Raw genomic sequence first — 16,065 nt, 5'->3', positions numbered from 1 at the left:
TCATCATCACCACCACCACCACCACCACCACCACCACCATCACCATCACCATCATCATCATCATCACCATCATCATCCTCATAACCAGCCAAACACATTCATCAATATAAAATATAATATGCTAGCATTAGTTAAGTGGAGGATGGAGTCCATAAGATTCTATACAAGAATAATTTGAGAATCTTAACGGTCCAAACTTGGAAAGGTTTTGTCACCCAATCTACAAAAAAAAAAAATCCTTGGTAGAGGGGTTTCAACCTATAATTATACTAATCTGACCAAAATCTTTATTTGCATTGGAAATATTTCACTGTTCTCAGAAAACAAAGAGTCTGGACGTTTAGGTACCTCAACCATTTGCTCTTCCATCTGCTGGGCATCCTCCCCATCTTGTTCCTCAGGTTCATCGAGTCCATTGTCTGCTCGTTTGATCTGAGCCATGATCTTTGCTTTCTCCTTCCGGCTGGTAGGATCATCCCAGGTGATCTGAACACTCTGAGAAGCCTCAACATGTTGACCTATGAACAAAGAAAAACAAATTCTTCTACTTGTTACTAAAATCAGAAATGGTCTTGCTCCTACATACCTCCAAAATCTCATTTCAGATAAAGTAAAAGATAAAAATCTCAGAACTTCTTCTACACACTTGTTCCTGTCTCCTTCACTTCGTACTTTTAATGACTATGGTCAACATGCTTTCAGAGTCAGTGCTCCCACTCTCTAGAATAATCTTCTCTTACAAATTGGTCAGTCCACTATCGAAAATCCTTCAAATCTCTTCCTATCCTAATTCATTGAGTACTAATTCTAATTATTCTGGATTTCTCTTATTCCTTGACTTGATTTTTCAGGAATGCATAAATTAACTCATTTGTATTACAATTTTGTGCTATTTCTATTGTGAAGTGCTTTGAAACCACCATTATTACAAAGCTTTATATAAATATGATGTATTATTATTTCATTAGAGCATTTTGTCATGATAAACAAATGAGATAATTCTATAAAGTATGTACATGTGACCCTCTACATGCAAGAATTGACCAGATTTATCTATTTGTTCTTCATATAAAAAGAGGGGCCTACTTCTCATGGCTTGAGGAGTAAAATTAAGAGAAATAGTGGTTGGATGGACAAAACAGTTGGTTTAATGGATTTGCCCAGAACAAAACCAAGCTTAAACTTTTATTTTTTTTCCTGAATACAAACTTTATATCATTACTTTGATCTACTAACATCTTCATCAATTTCTTGTTTCCTAGCTATTCCTGAAATTGCAGCTACATAATCATTGGCGATCATTTCCTGGCAAAAGTCCTTCACTATAGAATTACATTCACTGCAACCCTAACGCTTTTTGAGGTATGCTACACCATGGGTGGGTGGGCACAGAGCCCACCGGACATATACAACATCTTAGTGCACTATGGAGATATCACACAAGTCTTCTAGAAGGTGGATTTAATTCTATCTAGCCCTTTAAGGGTTAAAAGAAATTACAAACATTTGCTAAATTACCTAACAAACATTTCCAAATCCATCTTTGGCAAAATAAAGAGTAAACTTGACACTATACAAGTTAAGGTTCTTGATCTACTTCTCTTTATCATAAAAGTCGCATACTTTACCTGAATCTTTGCTAGCCCCTTCCTCCTTTTTCTCTGATCCACGCTTCACCCTAGACCTTGTACTTCTCCTCCCATTGCTACTGTCATCAGCACTGGTCGTATCTCCAGCCAACGAGATGGAAGCGCTGCTACCAGGCCGCCGGCTACGTCTTCGACTACCCCTTAGATTCCTACAATAAGACCAGTAAAAACAAAATTCCTGCTCAAGATATCTATTTCTCAAGACTTGTCTGACTACGGAGACAGGTCTACTTTGTACCTTGAAAGACATTGTTCAAGTACTGGTGATTATGGCCCAGTCAATTTGCATTGGACCACAGAAATCTATTTGACATAGATTTCAAGCGAACTCATACTTTGCATATTATGGTCTGAAATTTTTTTTTTACCAAGGTGATTCTTCTACAAATGGAATATTGATTTAAGCAGACTCTATTGTAGTGAGTTTCAGACATGTCAGTTTACTCACACATAATGATTCACTGCCGATTTCAAAACATCGCAAATGCAAAGGATCTTAGTTCAAGATCATGAATATTCCTTTTGATCGGGATCATTTCGCTATTGCATATTCATCAGGGTGCGACATAAGTGCTTGCCTGATTGCCAAAGGCAAGTAAAAGTAAGAGTCGGGCAAGTGTTTTGAAGCAAAGACAAAAACTGCTTGCCCGAATCGGGCAAGCAAAATTCTCATTGTGAAATGAAATTTTTCGAAGTTTTCCCATATTTCACAAGCAAAAATACAAAAGAGAGAGAAAAAACAAAGTGAACAACTTCCCTCAATTCATATTGCAAGCCGGTAATTGCGCTATTTTCTTAAATCTACACACAAAGACACACACACACAAAGTCAGCATACAAACATTAACTAGCCGGTGGACATGGCCGGGGCCTCCCGCCCGTGTGTGGCAGGCATGCAGGCTGTGCTTCCCTGCATGCACTGCAGACCTGCACATCCCCGATCAATCAGAGTGAACAATCTCACATGAAAAATATTTTTTCCACCAAAAAATAATCACAAAATTGGCGGGAATTTGTTATAATTATATCGATTCTCATATCACTGATTTGGTGATGTGATCAGAGGAGCAAGTTATTGAGTTTTCAGCTTTCGTTTTGAGTCTTGAGATCGGTGTGAACTTGTAACTGTGTGTGTGTGATGCCGTGATGATTCACCTAATTTTCAAGTTTGACAAGGTTTCACTTTGAATTTTTTTTATTTTATTCTAAAACATTTTAGTTTTCTATCAATTTTCTATCAATTTTAAGATATATAAAAACATATCTGTAATTTTTTTTTAGATGATTGGATGTTTTTTTGAAGTTTGAACTTTCTTTCCTCTCTTTCTTCCTTCCTTTCTTTCTTTCTTCCTTCCTTCCGTCCTTTCTTTTTTTTTTCTTTTCAATCCAATTCATCCTTTCTTCTATCCTTTCTGCTGGCCTTTTTTGTTCTATCTATCTTTGTTTTTAATCTTTCCTTGCTTTCTTTCCTGATCCTCTCTCTCTGTTCATTTTTCTTTCCTTCCTTTTCATACTTTAATTCCTTTCTTTTTGCTTCCTTCTCCCTTCCTCTCTTTCTTTTTGTTCTCTTTCCTTCTTCCATTATTTTCTTCTTTTTTTCATTCTCTCTCCCCTTCATTCTTTCCTACCTCTTTTTCATCCTTTCCTTCAATGTTACTTCCTTCCTCCCTGTTTTTCATAATTATTTCTTTCTTTCAAAAAATGAAGGAAACCTTTTTCTTTCCTCATTTTATCTTACTTTCTTTTTCTTTTTTTGCTTTCATTCTTTCTTTCACACAATAATTCATTTTCCATTTCTTTCTTTTTCTTTCCTTTCTTTCTTTCTTTATTTCAAAGAATGAAGGACATATTTTTTTCTTTCCTTTATTCTTTCTTTCATCCTAATTTATCCTCTCTCTCTTTTCATTTTTTCCCATTTTCTTTACTTCATTTTTCCATATTTTTTCTCTGTTCTCTTTTCTTTCCTTTTTTCTCTCTCCTTCATTCTTTATTATTTATTTATTTCCTTCCTTCTTTCTTTGTATTCAGTATTATTTTCAGTGATTCTCTTTTTATTTTGTGCCATTGACATATACAAAAGTACATGAAAATATTTGATAGAGGAAATTAATCATATGGCATATTGACACTAATGTCAGTCATGGCAGGCAAATACAAGGTACATAGGCCAGTTCATGTTTAAAAGAGAGGAAAAAAGCATTGGTATATAAACCTGCACTTCTTTCTTTTGGAGCGGTAAAAACGTTTTGAAAGAGATTTTGCGGGCCAGTGAAATATATTTTCGGGCAAGTATTTTCCAACTATTTAGGAGTTCACTTGCCCGACTGGGCTTCAAAAAAGTTATGTAGCACCCTGTTCATGTATCAGATCTCGATCTTGGCCTGTTTTTCTCAATCTTCACCCTTTCTCTTAAAGGGATGGTCCGGGCTGAAAATATTTATATCTTAATACATAGAGTAGAATTCCCTGAGCAAAATGCCGAAAATTTCATTAAAATCGGATAACAAATAATAAAGTTATTGAAGTTTAAAGTTAAGCAATATTTTTTTAAAACAGTCTTCATGAATATTCATTAGGTGGGCTGATGATGTCACATCTCCACTTTCTGTTTTCTTATGTTATTACATAGAATCATAATTTGTTCATTATTTCATACTTGTGTGAATAATATGTATCCCTTATAATGAAATAAGTTACAGCAATAAATATCTAATGCACTAAATCAGTTATCAATCCAATTTTTCTAGTTCTTGGAGGAAAAAATTTGAATAAACCTAATTTCATATAATAAAATACAAAAGAACAAGTGGAGATGTGACATCATCAGCCCACCTAATAAATATTCATGACGACTGTTTTCACAAAATATTGCTAAACTTTAAAATTCAATAACTTTGTTATCCGATTTTGATGAAATTTTTGGCATTTTGCTCAGTGAAGTCTACTCTATTTATTAAGCTATACATACTTTCAGCCCGGACCATCCCTTTAATGGAACCTCCCCCATCCTCCTCTCTCCTCCTCCTCATCTCCCCCACCCTCTCTCCCTAGAAACATGTCTCTTTCGCTTTCTTCCCTCTCTCTCTCTACTTTACCAAAATTTTCCCTCCGTGGGTGCCTCACTTTTCACTGTCGATTGTTTATAAACATTCCAGAAGGCATGTCTCATTTACCCACCCTTGTTCAGGGTTCAAATAGGGGTCAATGTTCGGAGTTCACATAATTCAACTTTCGTTGTAGGTGTGATCTCTCTGATCTTTTGTACTAACTTTGGAGTGAGATTAGTGATTTACCACATGATAGTTTGATACAAAAGCAGTATACAGTCAATCTGAGAGAAGAGCAGGGCATCTTGTCTGTTCTGTAAGCTCCGACACATTTTAGATTTATTCGATGAGAGGGATCATTTCTGAAAATTAAGGCGCCCGGTCCGGGCGCTTAGAATTCTTCTTTCTTTATTGAGCGCCCGGAGGTCTGATTTGGGCGCCCACTAATGTCGAGCCCTGGATTACCCATGGCAAAGTAAAGGAGATGGAAAAGTTCGCGACTGGATAAGTATCAAATGCGATCAAAGATATCTTGCTCGGCCAGAGTTTGGACACCAAGGACAGCTTCAAAATTTAGGTTGCTGGTGTTTTTCATCATGCTTTGTCAAAACACTGAAACGGACAAGTTTTTTGTGACACGATTGCTTCAGCACTGCATAGATTAGAATACACTTGACTTACAGTGTCGATGTCATGACGTCCTCGAGCTGTTTCTGAAGATTAATAGAAGTCCCATGATCCCCTGCTGTCTTGCTTTGCTCTTCGTTCTCTACCGCCCTCAACAGTTCATCATCGGACATGGTATCTGCTTCAATGTCTTCTTTCTTCTCAACGGCTGGTGGAGGTTTAGGTGGAGGCGGTTTCGGGGCTAGTGGTGTGGCCACGGCAACGGGTGTGACCTTTGACCTCACTGAACGAGCAGGTGTGCGACCTTGGGAGGCAACCACCGACTGCAAGAGAGTTTATGGTTAATGCAAAATAATATCACTATTTACCTATTGAGACAATGTTTTTTTAAGAGGTAGTGTAATGTACACAAGAAATAGACAAATGGGAACAAATTAATAAATTTATACATGTTAATCCCGAGAAATATGTTGACATTGCTTGCATAAGTCACTGATTCTCTCCTGTTTTACTGGCATCTCAGTGCTATTTCTGATTAATCTTTCTCTTTTGTGCTCTTTATTTTACCAAATCAAGGAATGAAAACAGGTATGAATGAGTAGAAAAAGTACAGATAGAAACACAAGTTCCTGTGCAAATTATTTAAGACAAGCCACAGTTTTTATTTATTAAATATGAATTCACGACATATTTGATGATCGCAAATATCTGAAAACATGCATTTTTCTGGTACGCACTGTAGATCTAGGCATTATTTCAACTGATTGAAGATGGCCATAAACCACTCCTATCCAGTGTTCATAGACACAAAGACATATAGAGGTGACCTTCATCCTGATATATATATTTTTTTTCTTCAATAACCGTATATGTATAAAACCAATTAAGATACTAACCAGACTAAGTTTTGGGTTGTAGGTGTGTGGATAGCATGTTTCATCAAGTCTCTTATTTTCTTCTTGACAAGCCAGCAACCAGTGCGAGGAAACAATGATCTTCCCTTGGCTCTTGGCTAGACGGAATTCTTTGGCCGTGTCATTGGCTTTGCCCTGAAACAAAATCATACAGAAAGCAGGAAAATAGCTGATTTACTATGGATCACTAAAATCAGACAATTTAAGTGACAAGTTATTAAATAAGTCAAAATCAAGGAAAGTTGTCACATGACAAATGTTGACTGAACACTCTCTAGACACAGACCTCCCAACCTTCTACAAAAAAAAGTATACTTAGAAGGAAAAAAAAAAAAGGATTTTTTGACAAAAAAGAGTATCTTTAAAAATTTGTCTCAACATAACAATCACCAGCTTGTTGTAGTGAGATCGGTGAAAAAACATGTGAAATGACTCTACTTGAAAACTTGATAATTCACCCTTTTAAACATGTGCTCATAGGCAAGAATTTACTTGTTATTTTCATGCAACGAGTTACTGGCCCGACAGTGATTTTTACCGGTCTGCGACCGTCGCAAGTGTCCCGCGCTGTGTATAATACATACTCCATGATTGGAAATTTCTTGAAAAAAGTAACAAATCATGCATTAAAAGTATTGGTGTATTCATAGCAAAAAGAAGATCAAATACTCTAAAAAGGGAATGGTTGGCATGTCTGTAGACATGTTATAATAAACACATACTTTCTTTTTATTGCCAGCCATTCAATTTAAAGATTTCAGTAAATTTTTAATCGTTATTGCACATTTGTTAATATAATAAATAAGTTTTAAGAAATAGGCCCCACAGAAGGATGGGCACTAATGGAATGGAGAGATGACATGTGACAGCTGACTAACCTGGAAGATAAAATGAGTGCACTTCTCATCGTAGGTCCAGTGGTACTCGGCGCCCAATGCCATGGCAATGTCGTTGTAATCTCCTTGCTTTCTGCTCAGTTTCTTACTCACACAGATCACAACTCCATGAAGAATACCTGGTGCAGGCTCCTAGATGTGGATATACAGAGATCAGTTACATCCGTTATACAGGCACTGAGAGATATGTTGACAACCATGGTAACAATGCTCAGCAACCAAGTGACCATTAAAAGGGAATATTACTATCATAGTTACTGCTAAGCAGCAGGGCCCTGGTATTAGCTTTCGTTGGCTCTCAAACCCCAATTACCTTTGGGTTTGAGATGGTGAGGCATGTTAGGTCACAGAGAACCTTGAGCTTGTGAGGAATGAAGTTCTTCACAAAATAACTGGCCATCAAATCACATACAGTCTGACCATATATATCAGGTTTTCATTTATTCATTTACGAGCTGCATTCTCAATCCTGGCTAACTTATCACAATGAACAGAAAACAATAAACATAGTAATTTCAATTTTACTTCATTTCATTTTCAAAATGACATAACCTATAATTAAGGATCATTTACAACCCCAAAGACATAGATATGCTACAATAATAGATCCCTCTCCATCTAAACAGCACCCCACTATTTTATTATTATACCCAACCTTTTCTCTTAACCATCTTATACAAATGGACACTGCTCCTAAGGCAGGATAGTATCAAGTCATGTACCCACTACACTAACCTCTTCTTTGAAGACAGTGTCATCATCTTCATCTTCTGACCTTCCTGCTTTAGTACTTCCCATCTGTAGGGCATTGGTGATGTTTTGATGAAAGAATTCCTCCAGTGGCTAAATAGAATGTGGACAAAATAAAAGCAATTTTCTCTTTAAAAACCCCCATTCCACAGAGAGCAAGCCCTCTGAAAGACTGTTGTAAGACCATGAAACTTGCTTGATCTTTCAAAGGTCTTTCAATCAACTTTCAAAGATCTCCGAGGTCCTTCACGATTCCTGAAGGATCTTTCAGTGGTCTTCGTGGTCCTTGTGAGTCGCAAAACTTTTTGAAACGGTTCAAAACAGTCTTTCAGCGGTCTTTCAGGAAAATGGTCTTTCAGCCGTCTTTCTATGAACTTTCAAAGTTCTTACTAGTCTTTCCAAGTCTCTCAAGATTTTTGCGGAGATCACTGTAAGACTCAGAGATCATTGAAAGACCAGGGGAAAGTCCATGGAAAGAATTCTGAAAGATCACTTGTTGCATAAATGATCTCTGAAGACCATTGAAAGATATTAGTCTTTCACAGCTCTTTGAGTCTTTCGGAGCCACTCCACAGAGATGACAAATTTCAGTCATCTTGAAGATTGCTGTAAGACCTTGCCAATTTTTTGTCTTTCAAAGGTCCTTCAAAGGTCTCCCCCTCTGTGGAATGGGGGCCAATGGTGGAAAAACTTACATGTTGAGGCAAGTTCATTCATTCCCCCAAATAGTCCAATACAATACTGGTTTAAGGTTCCGATATGTATAATGATTTGATTGTTAAGGATAAAGCAAAATGAAGCCTGGACTTTTAATCTACTCTGAAATTGTTACAAAATATTTCACACTACCATAATTCCTTTGGTATAGTCTCTCAATGTATTCCATTATTCCTCACATACTGTTAGAAAATTATCAGGCAAACCATTAACTAGCCATATTTCAATTGCACTTTCACATTTATCAAGGAAATAAATCTTTTTTTACTCTCAAACATCCATTTTCAAATTCTGAAGATTTGGTCAGGTTTGACCATTTGATCCTGCCAAAAAAACATCACCATGATCGAATAAAACTCACCAGACTTGACTTCCTTCGATGACCCTTCCCTACTGGCATTCCAGGAGAATCCAAAGCTGCTACAGCATCATCCAGATCAAATGAGGGTTTGAAACCTGGACGTAAGATCCTGCTTGGAGTGCTCTCTTTACCAGGAGTCTGACCTTTGACCTGTTCAACGCTCTTGTTTGCGATTGGTTGCTTCACCATCTCAAGTGTTTTGTTCCTGACAGGTCGTCCAGCAGGGGTTGTGGCTTTAGGAATCTGGTTCCGAGTACTTGCTCCTGTATCCTGCACAGGAGATCTCTCCTTGATTGTTACACTCTTTGGTGTCTTCTGAGGATGATCCTCAAGAGGCTTTTCTTGTTGCTTCTCTGACTTTGGAATGGTTTTTGTTTGTTCTGGTGAGGTTTCCTTGGTTTTTGGTGTTTCCTCAGGAGGTAATAATGGTTTCTTTGGTGGTAATGGTTCCTCCTTAGTAGAAGTGGACATGTCACTTGGTTCTTCTTTTGTGAGATCCACAAGGTAGTTCTTCTCTGGTTGTTTTTTACCTGTTCTGGCGCAGTCCAGAAGCCATCTGTAAAATACAAGGTTAATATTTCAGGATCTAGCAATAATTGCACTGAATACAAAAAAAATCATAATTATGACTTGTTTTTAAAAATCACTGAAATTTTAACATAATTTTTTGTCACGCTGTAGAATGTTTACTTTGCCATAAGGTACTTCTAAAATCTTCTATAGTCCATCTACACTACTCACTAGGTAAAAAATTGTCTTTAAAAAATCCACAACAAAACTTGAAGATGAGGACAATAGAACTTTAAGGAAAAATAAATTTTGAAATTTAAACAATATCAAATTCTGATCGCAACAGGTAATGGACATAATTCCTTTCCTGATCTTTACAGCAAAATTGCAAAACATGCGAATTCTGTGCGGTGGAACCATGGAGATTAATCGATTGTCTTCAGAGAATTTATGGAAAGATCAGAGCAAATGACTTGGATGAAAGACGACACTTACCGTCTGGTTATGGCAGGGACCTTCCATTTCTTAGAAGCCACATACTTGGTACCCTCTGGGTCTCTTAGCAGTAGATGAGTGTTTGCTTCAAGGTTGTTTATAGCTTTCCTCACAAAGTACTCCTGGCATTGTGCTCCCAACAACTCGGCGATGTGAAGGAGACAGTCACGTTCTACGAAGCTGTACTGACTACAGGAGCAGAAAGATAAAGAAAACAATCATGCAGTTAGGAAGGCAAAATATAATAACGCTAACATCAACTACACACAAAGTTATGACCATTTTTTTTTTCAAATTCAGTGTAATTTCATACATAACATGTAAAGGATGACTTATATTGCTCAAAAGGGTTTGAAATGTTCATTTACAATCAATATCAACATTATCTTGGTATTTTTAAATGGATGGAGGACTAAATTAGAAGCTGCAATAAAAATCTGATGGATAGATCATATCACTCAAGATGCATGTCAGGATCAGACCGGTAACTTTATGTTAGTTTTTTTTTGTATGCTGATCGTCTTGCAGTAAAATGCAGTACATACAGCATGTCATGTAATGGTTATATTTTAAAGGGACTACCTTGATAAGCAATTTTAGATCAGTGATTTATCACAGATAATCTTAACCTACTGAAATCCATGCATCTGATTGGCTAAGACGCAAGTTGTCAATGGATATCACTGACAAGACCCTTCCTTGAAATCCGCCCCACGTGAAAGAGAACGCGACTGACCTTATTGATATGACGCAATTCCTGAGAGGCATGGCTTCTTTCATGATAGGGATAGGAGTAAAGAGATCGTTGCTGGAGGGTTCTAGCAGTGTCTCCACCTCAAGGGACATCTGAAGCCAACAGTTGGTGACTATCTCACCTACGGTCATGTTGACGAGGGTTCCGATGATGGGAACCACCGCGTAGTCCGGTATGGAGCGGGTGTTGAAGGGTAAGACCATTCCTAGAAGAGAAAGAGAATTAGCGTCTTAAAGATCAAATAAAATCATAATCTCACATACATGTTGACAGAGGTAATAATGACAGGGATCCTTGCCTAATTAGGTATTTAGGGTTAAGACAATACCCAAAATAAGAGTGAAATGATCATCACTCCCAAAGTCATGTCATCAGGGGTTCCAAATCAGGTACAGAGCAGGCACTGAGGGGCAAGTCCATACCTAGAAGACAGCTGAGAAAATTATGTACAACTAAAATAGCACAATCTTTTTGGTACTACAGTTGACAAGACTAACCTTGAGTCATGCAAGTGACAATGATACATGTATCTATTCTATTCTGTCATTATATTGATGACTCTACACTTCACTTTTCATGAAATAGCCCCACTGGACCCTGTAACACAAAGCAAGCAATAGATCCTACAGTTGATTTGTATTTGCACATAATGCAATCAAACATAAAAATCAGCACTATGATTAATCACAAGGTTTTGTGTAACAGGGCTCATATGTATCTAACCTGCTTGACTCGGGATCATTTCACACAGATTACGCTCTTGCTCTGGAAGGAAACCAAGAACGACAAACTTCTTCCCAGCAAAGATTCCATCCTTCTCTCCATCTTCTCCTTCCTCTACTCCTTCATTCTCATCTATCTGAGTCTCGTCATCATCTTCTTGGGTTCTATTCCCGTCACTATGAGTCCTGTCTGCATTTTCTTCCTGGATCATTGTCGAGTCGTTGTCACCACCACCTAATAGTAATCCAAAAGTGTGACATTAAAAATCAAATTATGGAAGAGATAACTCTTCCTGTGTTTTCATGTTATTTATGGAGAATGTAGCGAGGATAAAAGAAACTGGCAAGTGGTTGTACAAATTCCATGGGAAATTCACAATTTCAGAAGTCACCGCATCAAGCATAGATTACCTGCAGATGAAGCATTTGGTAAATACTGGCTCAATATATCCTCTTCTTCTCCATGTTCATCAGATCTCTTTCTCGATCCAACTTTTGACACTCTCTTTACTTGATTCGCTGGGAGTCTAAAGATGGAAATAGATAACATTGTTACATGGACTTAGTAGAGATCAATAGACATGGGAAATTCTACAATTATAGAGCCTGTATAAAGCTTTGATAATTGGTCAGTAAAATGAACTATACTAGAGTATCATTGAACATTAGAATATCACAAAAGCGAAGTTGTCATTAAACAAATTTCTACCCGTTAGAATTTAAATACAGCATTTTTCTGGTCGTTGGGATTTAAATTTAATTCTAGTTCCCTCTTTTGATGTTATTTTCATTCAACATTGTCGTTTGAGCAGTTTAGTGTATTTAGTAATATGATATTAGAAGCTACTGACAAAGATTGTATACTGAACTTTTCAGCCCATTCCATTGTCTTTTGAGAATGTCTTTTATATAAATAAGACACACATACACAGATTGGGCACCCAAACAAATGAAATTTGTATGTAAAATCTGTAAATATTTTTAGTTTATATCAATCACACCACTACCGTTTTGGGTATATGCATTAATATGATCATTTACTGAAATTGCCATTATTTAATTTTTTTTAAGGATTAGGTTAGCAATTGTAACTCCTTTGCAAAGGAACGACAAATTTTTTTCTTATCTTTTGTGTTCATATTAAGACAATTCAAATTTCTTAAGGGCCTTAGGCATCAGAATAGTGCAGATTCCTGAGCAGATGTCAATTTTATTGCATTTTGACTTTCATCGGATGATCTTTCCCTCAACTGATTGAATTTTCTTTAAATCGTTGTCAAAGTCTCATCTCTGAAAAAAAAAATTTGCATATCGAATATATCAGTAAATCCTTGGACCTACGTTTTTTGTTGTCAATTTGGATTGCTGGATCTTGCCATCTGTTCACGAGATATGGGAAAATTACCAGATACTATTTGCCGCATATACAGGGAGTTGCAAGAAACTTGCATTCAATTGCAAATCAAGCGCAAGTTCCAAATTAAGTGTAATGTCGAGGGTGCAAGAGAGTAGAGTTGCAATTTTATGCAACCCACTACAATTTGCGTTTAATCAAGGGAATTACAACTGATTTGGGGACATAAACCCATTTTGGAACTGAACGCAAGTTTCTTGAAATTCCCATCAAGAATCAAAATGATATGCAAGGTAACTGGAAGATATTAGATAGAATTTGAATTACTTGAAAGTGATTTCATTCTCCTTATCAGCAGCCTCATGGACATCCAAGATATCCTTTAAGATAAAGTCCTGTTCAGAAACCTGTCTGCCTTGCTTAGCACACTCAAGCAACCAATGGACGGACACTGTGGATGGTCTGGTGGGAAAAACAATATTTGTTATTTACAAAGTATTAGTCGTTTAGAACATGTCACCACCCATTTTGTACATTTGAAAGTTGATGGATGCATGTTGTTTTGAGTCAGAGATGGAAAATAAAGCAATGAAAAGTAACTCATTTCATCTCTGTGTGGGCAATGTAAAATACAAGACAAATTGCTCAGTATTTGATAATAGCTCAATTTCCTATCAATACTTAGAGGGGATGTTCACCCTCATAATAAAGGTATTTCACTAAAAGGAAACAAAAAATATATATATAAATAAAGAAAATATTAAAATAAAAGTTTTGACAAAAATCAATAAAAATTTGAAAGTTTCATATTATTACCCCTGCCGTATCAATCAAAGAATACTAGAGATTTTAATATTAGTGACATATGCAGGCAACCGCCCTCTATGTTATGAAATATAAATAATGTTGATTCACATTTTTAATGATTCAAGACAAACTATTTTTATCATAGATGTTGGTTTGAAATGATGTGTCTGATGATAATATTGCATGAATAAAATCACCTAATTATTTTAAGAAATGCCCTTTTTAAAAATTTCTATAACATGGTGAATGGGGGACTTGCTTTAAAATGACGTCACAAAATAAAAACTTAAAAAATCCATTACTCATTCATCTTTGATCAGACAAATTTACACCAATTATGTCTTGGATTTTTACTTCTATTATTACCAACTTTAAACCAGGGTATACTTGTCCTTTAAAATCTTAGAATACTGCTAAAATTTTCATCAAAATGACAAAAATCATGACATTTGCAGAAACAGCAAACATTTAGACACAAAAAACTCGGTGGTGCCAAATCAGTCTTCATATACTTACAGTTTGTATAAATTATGTACCATTTGTAACCCTGTGCATAAATTTCTAAAATTGGAGATATTTTTTTCCCAATTTTTTTAGATACCCGCTTGTAGTTCATGTTGAAACAAATGTGCGTGCCAAGTTTTGGCCCAATCCTCGAGACACCTCAAATACCCCAGTCCTTTCAGGGTTGAATTCCTATTAATATTAATTACCTGTTTGTTAATTCTTTCAGCTCAGTTACGTGATCTTCTATCCTTTTACCAATAATGACATGAGACACATTCTCATTTATCTGATTAAAGCGTGTCCCACCTCCTGCATTCACAACTTTACGAAGCTTCTCTAAATGCTGCCCAGAGAACCCGCTCAAGAAAATCTGTAGAGAAGAAAATAAGGATTAACTGAAACTACATCATGAACTTTAGCTTAGTTACTAATAAGACTGCTTTTCTGCACATCCCCCTTTTCCGGCCATGATTACTAGAAATTTTTTTTTTTTTTTTCTACGAGTGATTTTTTTAAGGATTTCTTCTCCTTTGAAATATTTTCTATTTTCTTTTAAAGGACAAGGCCACCCCAACAAAAAGTTTATATGAATAAAAAGAAAACTCCAACAAGCACAACACTGAAAATTTCATCAAAATCGGATGTAAAATAAGAAAATTAAGGCATTTTAAGTTTCGCTTAATTTCACAAAACAATTATATGCAAATGAGGGGACTGATGATGTCATCCATTCACTATTTCTATTGATTTTATTATATGAAATATGAAACATTCTAATTTTCTCCTCATTGTCAAGTGAAACAATGATTAATTCTTCCCTGAACATGTAGAATCAGCATTGTCTAATACTAATTGGTTCAGTCAAGTTTTTGACTGTCTAATTTGCATGGCACCGAGATGTGCATATCACTTTTGTGAAAAATAAGTGAAAATTGAATGTCATAACTTACTCTTTATACATCTGATTTTGATGAAATTTTCAGCCTTATGCTAGATTGATTTTTCTCTATTTGTTCAACATTTTTCTGGGGTGGACTTGACCTTTAACATGGGAACTATAGGTTCATTCCTGAATTTTTGCCCAGCTTAAATTCATTGGAAAATTACAATTCTGCAGATCGTTCTGTGGGAAATCAGTCGATGCTACGATTACTTACATCAATATATACATGTGGGACAAGAGAACAATATTGGCAAAAATGGCCAATATAGATGGGTATTTGAGTATCTAGCCTACCTTACATCCATCAAGAAACATCTCTGCTTCACATGTGGCAAGATCGAGCTTTTCTAGCTCTGCTAAGCCAACCTGAGGTTGAAGAGGCGGTACAAGTCGACTCGTTTCCATGGTGATGTTTGCATCACTTACAGCCGTCTCGTCTATGGGATGGATACTGCTAACGTTTATTGCACTGATATTTCCAAGGGCTGCATATATTTGAAGAAAAAATGTTTAAAAAGGCATTCTTTAAATTTGGCATAGCATTGCAATGAGAATGCTACTGGGGTAGCACATTGTGAAATGAATATTCAACATGCCGAAAAACAAAAACATCCTGTATCCATTTTCAGTCATACACAGTAAAATCAATATAAAAAGTATTTTCAAACTACAGAAAGAAAAAGAGGCAGGAGGTCCTGGCTGAGATTTGGCACAAGTTTTGAATTCTGGACAGTCATAATTTATGTCATTGGAATCCTTTACATGTTTCTATCCCAGTATTCTGATGCAACTGGTGATTGCAGCACAATTCATGCTCATAAATTCTATCTGTAAGATGTAAGGCATTCTTGTTTTTCCCCATCTTTCTCAGCATTGATATTCAAATTCAAACCTTATATCAAGTACATCAATTTACAAAGTGGAATGAGCAAGGTGTATTTCTTAATTTTCTTGACAGAATTTATCTTCTCATAATTCCAACAAAAGCAGGCACAAGTGGATCTCTATTCAG

General features: G+C 36.3%; 1 protein-coding gene across 2 annotated transcripts in view; it reads right to left on the bottom strand.

The window, feature by feature from the left end:
• Positions 1 to 16,065, bottom strand: part of LOC129257762 (DNA topoisomerase 2-binding protein 1-A-like) — a 40,961-nt gene that overhangs the window by 6,466 nt on the left and 18,430 nt on the right. For both annotated transcript variants that reach the window (XM_064096473.1, XM_064096474.1), the window contains 14 exons: positions 15,348 to 15,538; positions 14,317 to 14,480; positions 13,124 to 13,258; positions 11,854 to 11,969; positions 11,444 to 11,677; positions 10,703 to 10,925; positions 9,967 to 10,155; positions 8,962 to 9,517; positions 7,869 to 7,976; positions 7,116 to 7,265; positions 6,220 to 6,372; positions 5,378 to 5,646; positions 1,629 to 1,798; positions 349 to 518 (listed from right to left, as the gene is read on the bottom strand). In XM_064096473.1, the coding sequence (XP_063952543.1) occupies positions 349 to 518; positions 1,629 to 1,798; positions 5,378 to 5,646; positions 6,220 to 6,372; positions 7,116 to 7,265; positions 7,869 to 7,976; positions 8,962 to 9,517; positions 9,967 to 10,155; positions 10,703 to 10,925; positions 11,444 to 11,677; positions 11,854 to 11,969; positions 13,124 to 13,258; positions 14,317 to 14,480; positions 15,348 to 15,538 (2,828 nt within the window). The remainder of the gene's footprint in view (positions 1 to 348; positions 519 to 1,628; positions 1,799 to 5,377; positions 5,647 to 6,219; positions 6,373 to 7,115; positions 7,266 to 7,868; positions 7,977 to 8,961; positions 9,518 to 9,966; positions 10,156 to 10,702; positions 10,926 to 11,443; positions 11,678 to 11,853; positions 11,970 to 13,123; positions 13,259 to 14,316; positions 14,481 to 15,347; positions 15,539 to 16,065) is intronic.

The sequence above is a fragment of the Lytechinus pictus genome, chromosome 3 (assembly GCF_037042905.1).
Source record: "Lytechinus pictus isolate F3 Inbred chromosome 3, Lp3.0, whole genome shotgun sequence".
NCBI classification, from domain to species: Eukaryota; Metazoa; Echinodermata; class Echinoidea; order Temnopleuroida; family Toxopneustidae; genus Lytechinus; species Lytechinus pictus.
Note: the sequence above shows the minus strand (reverse complement) of the source record. Positions and strands in the feature narration are given on the sequence as shown.